Consider the following 13211-nt stretch of genomic DNA (forward strand, 5'->3'; position numbering starts at 1 on the left):
GTTAGGGCAGTGTGCAGTGTGGTTGAGATTGCATTGTCTGTGGACCTATTTGGGCGGTAAGCAAATTGGACTGGGTCTAGGGTGTCGGGTAGGGTGGAGGTGATATGGTCCTTGACTAGTCTCTCAAAGCACTTCATGATGACGGAAGTGAGTGCTACGGTAGTCGTTTAGCTCAGTTACCTTAGCTTTCTTGGGAACAGGGACAACGTTGGCCCTCTTGAAGCATGTGGGAACAACAGACTGGGATAGGGATTGATTGAATATGTCCGTAAACACACCAGCCAGCTGGTCTGCGCATGCTCTGAGGACGTGGCTGGGAATGCCGTCTGAGCCTGCAGCCTTGCGAGGGTTAACGCGTTTAAATGTTTTACTCACGTCGGCTGCAGTGAACGAAAGTACGCAGGTTTTGGTTGCGGGCCGTGTCAGTGGCACTATATTGTCCTCAAAGCGGGCAAAAATGTTATTTAGTCTGCCTGGGAGCAAGATATCCTGGTTCGAGACGGGGCTGGTTTTCTTTCTGTAATCCGTGATTGACTGTAGACCCTGCCACATACCTCTTGTGTCTGAGCCGTTGAATTGTGACTCTACTTTGTCTCTATACTGACGCTTAGCTTGTTTGATTGCCTTGCGGAGGGAATAGCTACACTGTTTGTATTCGGTCATGTTTCCGGTCACCTTTCTGGTCATTTTCACGCGAATGCTGCCATCAATCCACAGTTTCTGGTTTGGGAATGTTTTAATCATTGCTATGGGAATGACATCTTCAATGCACTTTCTAATGAACTCGCTCACCGAATCAGTGTATTCATCAATGTTGTTGTTGGAAGCAATGCGGAACATATCCCAATCCACGTGATCGAAGCAGTCTTGAAGCGTGGAATCAGATTGGTCGGACCAGCGTTGAACAGACCTGAGCGTGGGAGCCTCTTGTTTTTAGGTTCTGTCTGTAGTCAGGGAGCAACAAAATGGAGTTGTGGTCAGCTTTTCCCAAAGGAGGGCGGGGGAGGGCCTTATATGCATCGCAGAAGTTAGAATAGCAATGATCCAATGTTTTACCAGCCCTGGTTGCGCAATCGATATGCTGATACAATTTAGGGAGTCTTGTTTTCAGATTAGCCTTGTTAAAATCCCCAGCTACAATGAATGCAGCCTCAGGATATGTGGTTTCCAGTTTGCAAAGAGTCAAATAAAGTTTGTTCAGGGCCATCGATGTGTCTGCTTGGGGGGAATATATACAGCTTGGGGGGGAATATACATGGCAGACCAATCCAAACTCATTTCCAGACATGTCCAGCCCATCCATTATCTCAGCCAATCATGGCTAGTGGGAAGGTTCCTGTGGTTTTCTGTGGATAAACCATCTTAGGCTCGTAATTTAAATGTTTTCTTCGTATTTACAGATGGCATACACATTTGTTTTTAAGGCACATAAAAGTTCACCTTCCAGGAGGCTTTCAGCAATAAAATGCATTTTGATAGAAAATAAAATACACTAAAATACCTCTCCTGTGAAGTAGTAATGTGCGACATACGCCTTGCTTCCTGAAATGTGTCACATATACACAACTGAAATATTTGATAATTTACTAGTAATTTCCTATTTTTCTATGTACATCTTTTCAATGGAATATCTTCAATATTTTAGGCTTCGGTGTTTCCATTCAAAATATCTAATAATTTGAAATGTTTTTATTAATCGAACCAAAACCAAACCAACCTCAAAAATTACTAATCGCTTAGCACTAACAATTCTCTCTCTCCCTTTCTGTCTGCCTCTCTCCCTTCTTTACTTCCCATTCCTCTCTCCCTCCCTCTCCCTCAGGGCCATCTGGTTGTCATTAGTAGAGGGGAGCAGGCAACAAACTTCTTCCTTTTCTATAAACTGACGGATGACTCTTCCCTCCCTCCCTCCCTCTAGTTTCAGGGCTCATATGCAGAAGAGACCGTGGTCTCAGCATTACTCCCTGGCTAAATAAAGGTTAAACTAAATTTCCCCACTTTCTCTTTCCTTCATTCTGTTCCATCAACTGCTGCATTTCAGCCTCCATTTCTCTCTCTTCCTCTATATCTCTCTTTCTGTATCTCTCTCTTCTTTCTCTCCCGTCTCTCTCCTCTTTCTCTCTCTCTTTCTAGCGTGGGAAACAGGGCAGGATGTTGTTCAGACAGAGAAGAGAAGAGGTTTGGGGATCTGGTGTGCCCAAATTCCTCCAACTCCCCTTTTCACTCTCAGCATATCCCCTTTTCATCTCTCTCTCTCTCTGCCTCCTTTCCCTGCTCCCCCTCTTTCCTCCCTCTCTATCCTCTCATGTCCTCCTCCAGTGTTCTATCTCTGGCTGTCATGTTATCTCCAGGGTATTACTAAGTGTTAGTAGTAATAGTTATGGAGAGGCTGTTATTTGTGTGTCACTATAACCCGGAGGTGGGACCAAGTCATTGTTTTACAAGTCACAAGTAAGTCTCAAGTCTTAGCACTCAAGTCCCAAGTCATGTCCCAAGTCAAGACAGACAAGTCCGAGTCAAGTCTCAAGTCCTAAACTTTGAGTTCCGAGTCGTAATGTGCTCTTCACCAAATTGAATACTATTTCATATTTTAACAAGAGTAATAGTTAGTATGTTAAATTTATGCAAATCATAAAAAAAATATTTAAAAAAATATATGCCATTTAGCAGACGCTTTTATCCAAAGCGACTTACAGTCATGTGTGCATACATTCTACGTATGGGTGGTCCCGGGAATCGAACCCACTACCCTGGCGTTACAAGCGCCATGCTCTACCAACTGTGCTACAGAAGGACCACCATGAATGCTTTTACCCATATATTTCCAAGGAAATACATGGGTAGCCATGAGAAGCCATGAGAAAGAACCCCCCCCCCCCCCAATAGTGATTGACTATCGAGGATGGCTATGGGGCGCAATCGGGTGATGTAATCTTGTACACAATCGCCCAACCTTAACACACACACACACACAGTCTTTCTGCGTGGTTACAGTAGGCTAACGTACGTCAATGGTTTTAGGAACAGTAGTGACATCCATTAGGCAGGATTTAGGCTACCAACTCTCTAGCCAGTTGTAGTTCAATCTTGGGTGCAATGATCACGTTCCCGCACTGACTGACTGTGTGGAGGCAGTATCATCTTTCCAAGGGCTCCATCTGAATTCACCCGCCGACGTTCCTCTGCAACTTTTTCTCAGCTGGCACAATTTGATTGGCTACTGGCCAATTCAAACTGTAATCCGTTAAATGAAGAGTTGATGCGCTGCACACTTTTTTTAATAGCATAATTTTTTATATTTGGGCTTGGGGAGGGTATCAAGTCAGGTCGAGTCATAAGGCTCAAGTCCAAGTCAAGTCACAAGTCATTGGTGTTAAAGTCAAAGTCGAGTTGCAAGTCATCATACTTGTGACTCGAGTCTGACTCGAGTCCAAGTCATGTGACTCTAGTTCACACCTCTGCTATAACCATATTGGCAGTGCCAGCAGTAATTAAGCCAGTTGAAGACTAAGGCTGCATCCCAAATGGCAACATTTTCACATGTTCCTTTGATGAGCCTTTGTGTCTGAAATTATAATCTATTGAGGATTTTCACACACACACACACACACACACACACACACACACACACACACACACACACACACACACACACACACACACACACACACACACACACACACACACACACACACAAACATACACAGATCTTTGCATGGTCACTCTGTGGGATACACATCCAGGAAGGAAGTGAGTGTGTTGGATGATAATGTGACAGTTTCCCCTTATTTTCTCTCTCTCTCTCTCCCATTCCTTTTCTCATATGCTCTGTGTTCTCACACACACACTCTCTCTCTCTCTCTCTCTCTCTCTCTCTCTCTCTCTCTCTTATATATATATATATATATATATATATATATATATATACAGTGGGGCAAAAACTTTAGTCAGCCACCAATTGTGCAAGTTCTCCCACTTAAAAAGATGAGAGGCCTGTAATTTTCATCATAGGTACACTTCAAACGTCTTCACAAGGTTTTCACACACTGTTGCTGGTATTTTGGCCCATTCCTTCAGGACCTCTGAAATGTTTTGCGGCTGTTGCTGCTTTCAACTCCCTCCAAAGATTTTCCATGGGGTTGAGATCTGCCACTCCTTGAAATGCTGCCCTGGCCCTGGTGTGTTTGGGATCATTATCATGCTGAAAGACCCAGCCACGTTTCATCTTCAATGCCCTTGCTGATGGAAGGAGGTTTTCACTCAAAATCTCACGATACATGGCCCCATTCATTCTTTCCTTTACACGGATCAGTCGTCCTGGTCCCTTTGCAGAAAAACAGCCCCAAAGCATGATGTTTCCACCCCCATGCTTCACAGTAGGTATGGTGTTCTTTGGATGCAACTCAGCATTCTTTGTCCTCCAAACACGACGAGTTGAGTTTTTACCATATGACATTCTCTCTGAGCATATGACATTCTCCCAATCTTCTTCTGGATCATCCAAATGCTCTCTAGCAAACTTCAGACGGGCCTGGACATGTACTGGCTTAAGCAGGGGGACACATCTGGCACTGCAGCATTTGAGTCCCTGGCGGCGTAGTGTGTTACTGATGGTAGGCTTTGTTACTTTGGTCCCAGCTCTCTGCAGATCATTCACTAGGTCCCCCCGTGTGGTTCTCGGATTTTTGCTCACCGTTCTTGTGATAATTTTGACCCCACAGGGTGAGATCTTGCGTGGAGCCCCAGATCGAGGGAGATTATCAGTGGTCTTGTAGCATACAGACAGAGCAACATAGAACAAAAAGCAGCAAGACAAAATTCATAAAACCAACAAAAGTGTTTCCACACCTCACAAGCTACAGACAACAGACAACATGGAAAGCGGCAACACACAGCTAGGGACCATGTTCACAAATCTGATTGACCTTTAGCCATACAACTATACAGTCACCTCTCATGGCAAACCTTGTGGATCTGCTGCCATATGTCTGGGCTTTCTGTTTAACAAAAATATTGAGTAGAGGGGGAGCCAGGCCATTAAGGATCTTGAATACAAGACATGCGTCGGTGTATTGCACAAGATTTTCCCAACTCAAGAGCTCATTCTTTCTAAGGATGTGACAATGATGATGGCTATTGGGCTTCCTATCAAGCACTTTGGGAGCCTCTTTGTAGACAGACTGAATTGGTTTTAATGTTGTACAGCAAGCTTGGGCCCAACTAGTCAAGCAGTATGTTAAGTGGGGGAGTATCATAGATTTGAAGTACAGTTTTGCTACCTCTGTAGTCAAACAATTTCGTATAAATCGGAAATTAGATAGGTTGAATTTAGTTATTTGAATGACCTTTTTCACATGCTTTTTAAAAGAGAGGTTGGAATCAAGTATGATGCCATGGTACTTAAAATCGGATACCACCTGGAGCTTCTCCCCTGACACATAGACATCTGGCTCAGTAGCATCTGTTGCCCTCTTTGTGAAGAACATGCAAACAGTTTTTTTCACATTGAGATGCAAACACGAGTCACTGAGCCACTTTGTAACCTGGACCATTACAATAGTGAGTTCTTGTGCAGCTTGTTGTTTGCTCTTTGCATGCACATATATCACTGTATCATCTGCATACATTTGAACTTCAGACCCAGTACAGACAGAAGGCAGATCATTAATGTACAGGCTGAACAGGAGGGGCCCCAGTATTGACCCTTGGGGCACTAAATACTTTTTTGCCCCACTGTGTATATATATATTTTAAAGACTCAAACATTTCAAAAGGCATGGATATCTGGACACTTTTGGATACAGAAAGCACCTTCTTCTCCACACAGCAAGGCTGCCCATGACCGCTGACATGGAGCAGTACCTCACTAGCTGATTGTTCTTTGTCTTATGCAGGCCTGCAATCTGAAGGTCACGTACTGTCAGTACCATAAGCTTGGACTGATAACTGAGGCTGTTCAGGCATGACACGAGGGGATGGTATTTCAGTAACTTGTCAGCAAAAGTCTGGACCGTGTAAGAGTCGAAACCCACTTCCAAAATGAGCACCTCCCTCTTGCCTCCCCCACAACAACAATATGTGTCTTATTTGGCATACAAGAAAACACATCATCAACATCAAACCAGACGCCTCTGATGAGAATGTTTGTGAATGTGTACTGTTGGTGAGACAAGGCGATCATGTCTAGGTGCTCATTTCTAGCTATGTACAGTCGCGCCAAAGGTTTTGAGAATGACACACATTAATTTCCACAAAATGTGCTGCTTCAGTGTCTTTATATATTTTTTTCAGATGTTACTATGAGATACTGAAGTATAACTACAAGCGTCAAAGGCTTTTATTGACAATTACCCTTCTTTTTCAAGACCTCTGCAATCCGCCCTGGCGTGCTGTCAATTAACTTCTGGGCCACATCCTGACTGATGGCAGCCCATTCTTGCATAATCAATGCTTGGAGTTTGTCAGAATTTGTGGGGTTTTGTTTGTCCACCAGCCTCTTGAGGATTGACCACAAGTTGTCAATGGGATTAAGGTCTGGGGATTTTCCTGGCCATGGACCCAAAATATCAATGTTTTTTTCCTCTTAGTTATCACTTTTGCCTTATGGCAAGGTGCTCCATCATGCTGGAAAAGGCATTGTTCGTCACCAAACTGTTCCTGAGTGGTTGGGAGAAGTTGCCTCTCGGAGCATGTGTTGGGTACCATTCTTTTTTCATTGCTGTGTTCTTAGGCACAATTGTGAGTGAGCCCAGTCCCTTGGCTGAGAAGCAACCCCTCACATGAATGGTCTCAGGATGCTTTACTGTTGGCATGACACAGGACTGATGGTAGCGCTCACCTTGTCTTCTCCGGACAAGCTTTTTTCCGGATGCTTCAAACAAACGGAAAGGGGATTCATCAGAGAAAATGACTGAGTCCTCAGCAGTCCAATCCCTGTACCTTTTGAGGAATACCAGTCTGTCCCTGATGTTTTTCCTGGACAGACGTGGCTTCTTTGCTCTCCTTCTTGACACCAGGCCATCATCCAAAAGTCTTCGCCTGACTGTGCGTGCAGGTGCGCTCTCATCTGCCTGCTGCCATTCCTGAGCAAGCTCTGTACTGGTGGTGCCCCAATCCCACAGCTGAATCAACTTTAGGAGACGGTCCTGGCGCCTTCTTCACAACAATTGAACCGCTCTCCTTGAAGTTCTTGATGATCCGATAAATGGTTTATTTAGGCGCAATATCCTTGCCTGTGAAGCCCTTTTTGTGCAAAGCAATGTTGACAGCACGTGTTTCCTTGCAGGTAACCATGGATGACAGAGGAAAAACAATGATTCCAAGCACCACCCTCCTTTTGAAGCTTCCAGTCTGTTATTCGAACTCAATCAGCATGACAGCGTGATCTCCAGCCTTGTCCTCGTCAACACTCACACCTGTGTTAATGAGATAATCACTGACATGATGTCAGTTGGTCCTTTTGTAGCAGGCTGAAATGCAGTGGAAATGTTTTTTGGGGATTCAGTTCATTTGCATGGCAAAGAGGGACTTTGCAATTAATTGATAATTAATTAATTAATTAATTTCCATCATACAAACTGAGGCAGCAGACTTTGTGAAAAGTCATATTTGTGTCATTCTCAACTTTTGGCCACGATTGTACAGGTCCTTGTATGAGTGGCAACCATTATCATGTGTAACACACTCCATTACATTTGACTCGTGCGAGATACATAACGGATCATGTTTTGCAGGGTACCAAAGTGCTGTCGTCACAGACAGACACATGCGCACGCATACACATACAGCTTTCTCTGTCTCGGTTTAGTGAAACTATTGCGTCATGCAGATCAGGGAAAGTGCACAGTATCAAATCCATTGTTTGAACGCTTCCCCCAAAGTGTGTGTGTGTGTGTGTGTGTGTGTGCATGTGTGTGTGGTATCCCACTGTCAAAATCTATGGTAAGACTTGAAAATTGCTGTCTAGCCATGACCCCCAACACATTGACAGAGCTTGAAGAATTATGAAAAGAATGAGCAAATATCGCACAATCCAGGTGTGCAAAGCTCTTAGAGAAGTACCCAAGAAGACTCACAGCTATAAATCTGTTACTACTAACCTTATCCATTAGTTACTTTAGTGGGAAAAGCATCAAAACAGCTTTGTTTAAGTACAACTTGACCCACCCCTTCCTCCCCCCACCCCCTCTATTCTTACAAGGAGGAAGTGATAGTTGCCACCGATTATTAGAGGAAGTTCTGTATGGGTATAGGTGAATAGTTTGTGTCTAGGGGAGGAGAAATAACTAGCTCCTACTTACCCCATCATTTTTCCTATTGATATTAGTAGCTGCACTGATTGGGCTATATTTGTCTTAGAGAGACTTCAAATCCCAAGACACACACACACAGTGGTGTGAGAGGAAAGGTGTGGTCCCTCCATCATTGTTTTATTAGAAGGAGAAAGAACAAGGGAGGTATGGTTGGAGGAGAAAGAGATCAAGGGAGGAGGAAGAAGGAGAGGGCTGAACTTTCTAGACTTTTCTGTTTCCAATCTGTGCTTGGGATGTCCTCGAGACATTAAAAAAAGTCCCACATGTTGGCCACTCTGATTCTTCTTTCAGATATAAGGATATATGAATATCCCAGAAAATTAGACAGACACATGAGAGCAGGTCCTGTTTCAATGGTTCCATAGGAACCTCACAAATAGCAGACCTAAACACATGGAACTCCCACATGAGAAGCCACATTATAAAATTGATGGTTCGAACCCTGAATGCTGATTGGCTGATATTAAACCGTATACCACGGGTATGACAAAATATGTATTTTTACTGCTCTAATTACGTTGGTAACCAGTTTATAATAGTAATAAGTCACCTCAGGAGTTTGTGGTATATAGCCAATATACCATGGCTACGGGCTGTATTCAGAGACTCCGCATTGCGTCGTGCATAAGAACAGCCCTTAGCCATGGTATATTGGCCATATACCACACCCCCTCGTGCCTTATTGCTTAATTAGAATACATCAATAACAATCCATTCCATTTGGAAAAGTAAAAAAATTCAACTATTCAACTTATCTTTCTACCATCTGAAATATGTCTGTATCTTACAGGCCTACACATAGGCCTATTGTTCCAGTGTGTGAACTGTAGTAGAATGCTGTCACAAGGTAAAAATGCATTGAATAATACAGTCTAGCTGCAATGACTTTCTCTCTGTCCCCCTCTCTGTCTCGTTTTCTCCTTCTCTTTCCCTAAAATATAGTAGTAGTAATGATGGAAAGGCTTACTATTACACACTGAGCCAACAACATGTACAGGCCAATATATACATGGAATGTGTGCCTGGAACAAACAAACAGAGAGAGAGACCCTCTGTTACACAACAAGTCAGGACATTTGGAGGATATGTCAGCTTGCTGCATCACCGTGGAGTGTTTGTGGGCGGGTGTGTGTGTGTGTGTGTGTGTGTGTGTGTGTGTGTGTGTGTGTGACCCAAGGGCCCTGGTATTTACATGGCCATTTAGATCTGTGATTAGTGGTCTCTCTAACACACATACTCCACATGTGGGATGGACTCTTGGCGGTTGGTTAGCTAGCGAGTCAGTTTCCGTGGTCTCCAGGGAGTCGTCATGCCGATGTTGTAATGAAACCAAGGCCTCTGGGAGAGGTGTGTGTGTGTGTGTTTGCCTCAGGGAGAGAATATAAATGTCCTAACGACCCAGAAGCATTGTCCCCAGGAAGTAACATTTACGCACAGGCCAATCAGGAACGACCGGCTGCACCAGAAACAAATCCCATTGGTCTGCTGGTCCTGACCTCCAACCTTTCATGACCGCTTTCCATCCAGAAAGATGTCTGGATGGAAAGAGAGAGGGGGGAAGAGAGGGAGAGTGAGGGAGTCAGAGAAATACAGTCAGGACGACCTTCAGCTTAACAGCACAAATATTTAGTGTGGCCTCGACTCTGTTTATGGTGCCCTTTACGAGGATGTTGCCCCCCCCTCTCTTTCTCTCCCTCCTTCCTCCTCTCCCTCCCCTTTTTTTCTTTCTTTCTCTCCTTTCTTCCATCCATCCTTCTCTCCTTCTCCTTTCTCTCTCCCTCTCTTTCACTTCTTCCTTCCCTATTTCCTTCTCTGTCTCCTTCTATCCCTCTTTCCGCCGGGTGTCCAGTCTTTCTCAGACCTACAACCTAGCCCCCAGTCTTGTACACTGTTATGTTCAGTGTCTGTCAGTGTGACTTTGAACAGCCATAGAAGGTGCCCGGAAACCTCAATGCTTATAGCTGCTCCACTTCACATACTGTTTATGTCTGAGAGAGGGATGAAAGAAAGATGAGAGGTGGGAGGTGGATGAGAGGATAGAAAGAAAGGATCTGGGGTTGGAAGAAAGGGGAGGGGGAGAGAGGGTATACAAAAAGGTTGAGGGGATAGAGGAGGGATTGCATGAGTGACAGGAGGAGAGGGGTTAGAAATAATGGATGAAGGGTCGGAGGAGTGATTGAGAAGTAATGGGGTGAAAAAGAAGGCTTTTAAGTTCTGTAGTAAAAAGTATTAAAAGCTTAATTTCTATTTCACTCCTCTTCCTTTTCTTGTTCTATTGCTCTATTATTCTCTGTCCTGCTTCTTCTTACTTGTCTCACTGTCTGTCTCTCTCACTATCTCTCTCTGTATCGGTCTCTGTCTTGTCTGAAAACTTTTTTCAAGCAATATATGTGGGACTGACCACAATGACAAGTATTAACATGCTTTATCTGTATCCCTTTCTGTCTTTATTTCTCTCTCTCTCACTCTCTCATTCTATAACTCCATATATCTCTCTTTTTCAGGAAGTGGAAATTCTTGACATTAGCCAGATAAGAGACACCAGAACGGGGAAGTTAGCCAAACTACCAAAGGTGGGTAATGTGTATGTGTGTTTTCATTTTCCGTTGCAAAATGTTTTGCTACATTTTGATATGGTTCTACGGTGTGCACTTTATGAATACGGCCACAACGATGATCCTATCACAGCTGTGGATAGAGAATACGTCATGGGATACATTTGATTTAAATTACATTTGACATTTTGGAGAGTTCGATGTGACCAATGATTATACATACACTCTATGACTGATAGGTGACGCTGTGTTGAAACCACCGTGCCTCCATCTTGGCACTCTCCCACCATTGTAAACTATATTTTGGAAGCTATAGAAATGCATTTATTAATGTCTGCATATATTTTTGCCACATTTATTCTATTACAGACACCTTAATATATAGTACCAGTCAAAACTTTGGACACACCTACTCATTCCAGGGTTTTTCTTTATTTTTTACTATTTCCAAAATTGTAGAATAATAGTGAAGACATTAAAACTATGAAATAACACATAGGAAATCATGTAGCAACCAAAAAAGTGTTAAACAGAAAATATATTTGATATTCTTCAAAGTAGCCACCCTTTGCCTTGATGACAGCTTTTTACACACTCTTGGCATTCTCTCAACCAGCTTCATGACGTAGTCACCTGAAATGAATTTCAATTAACAGGTGTGCCTAGTTAAAAGTTAATTTCTGGAATTTCTTTCCTTCTAAATGTGTTTGAGCCAATCAGTTCTGTTGTCACAAGGTAGGGATGATATACAAAGATGGTCTTTTATTAAATAGACCCAAGTCCATATTATGTCAAGAACAGCTCAAACAAGCAAAGAGAAACGACAGTCGATCATTAATTTAATACATGAAGGTCAGTCGATACCGAAAATGTCAAGAACTTTGAAAGTTTCTTCAAGTGCAGTCGCAAAAAACATTAAGCACTATGATGAAACTGGCTCTCATGAGGGACGCCACAGCAAAGGAAGACCCAGAGTTACCTCTGCTACAGAGGATAAGTTCATTAGAGTTACCAGCCTCAGAAAGTGCAGCCCAAATAAATGCTTCAGAGTTCAAGTTACAGATACATCTCAACATCAACTGTTCAGAGGGGACTGCGTGAATCAGGCCTTCATGGTAAACTTGCTGACAAAAACCCACTACTAAAGGACAGCAATAACAAGATACTTGCTTGGGCCAAGAAATACAAGCAATGGACATTCGACCGGTTGAAATCTGTCGTTTGGTCTGATGAGTCCAAATTTGAGATTTTTGGTTCCAACCGCCGTGTCTCTGTGAGACGCAGAGTAGGTGAATGGATGATCTCCACATGTGTGGTTCGCACCGTGAAGCATGGAGGAGAAGGTGTGATGGTGCTTTGCTGGTGACACTGTCAGTTATTTATTTAGAATTCAAGGCCCACTTAACCCACATGGCTACCACAGCATTCTGCAGTGATACACCATCCAATCTGGTTTGCGCTTAGTGGGACAATCATTTTTTTTACAAACAGGACAATGACCCAAAACACACCTCCAGTATGTGTAAGGGCTATTTGACCAAGCAGGAGATTGATGGAGTGCTGCATCAGATGACCTGGCCTCCACAATCACCCAAATACAACCAAATTGAGATGGTTTGGGATGAGTTGGACCGCAGAGTGAAGGAAAAGCAGCCAACAAGTGCTCAGCATATGTGGGAACTCCTTCAAGACTGTTGGAAAAGCATACCCCATGAAGCTGGTTGAGAGAATGTCAAGAGTTTGCAAAGCTGTCATCAAGGCAAAGGTTAGCTACTTTGAATAATCTAAAATCTAAAATATATTTTAATTTGTTTATCATCTTTTTGGTTACATATGATTCCATATGTGTTATTTCATAGTTTTGATGTCTTCACTATTATTCTACAATGTAGAAAATATTCAAAAGAAAGAAAAACCCTTGAATGAGTGAATGTGTCCAAACTTTTAACTGGTACTGTATACTTAGAAATTATATTATGTGAGCTAAAAAATATATGAAAACATTTCCTTAAAGTATACTTTTTTGAGATTACTAATGTTACTTTCCCCACTGCAACAAAAAAATACTTAAATAAGAAAACAAATGTCCTCTCACTGTCAATTGCGTTTATTTTCAAACGTAACATGTGTAAATGTTTGTATGAACATAACAAGATTCAACAACTGAGACATAAACTGAACAAGTTCCACAGACATGTGACTAACAGAAATGGAATACTGTGTCCCCGAACAAAGGGGAGGTCAAAAGTAACAGTCAGTTTCTGGTGTGGCCACCAGCTGCATTGAGTACTGCAGTGCATCTCCTCCTCATGGACTGCACCAGATTTGCCAGTTCTTGCTGTGA

General features: G+C 43.0%; 1 protein-coding gene across 2 annotated transcripts in view; it reads left to right on the forward strand.

Annotated features, from left to right (window-relative positions):
• LOC118392239 (1-phosphatidylinositol 4,5-bisphosphate phosphodiesterase beta-3) overlaps positions 1 to 13211 on the forward strand; it is a 126487-nt gene that overhangs the window by 52948 nt on the left and 60328 nt on the right. For both annotated transcript variants that reach the window (XM_035784016.2, XM_035784017.2), the window contains exon 3: positions 10817 to 10885. In XM_035784016.2, coding sequence (XP_035639909.1) covers positions 10817 to 10885 — 69 coding nt within the window. The remainder of the gene's footprint in view (positions 1 to 10816; positions 10886 to 13211) is intronic.

The sequence above is a fragment of the Oncorhynchus keta genome, chromosome 13 (assembly GCF_023373465.1).
Source record: "Oncorhynchus keta strain PuntledgeMale-10-30-2019 chromosome 13, Oket_V2, whole genome shotgun sequence".
NCBI lineage: Eukaryota > Metazoa > Chordata > Actinopteri > Salmoniformes > Salmonidae > Oncorhynchus > Oncorhynchus keta.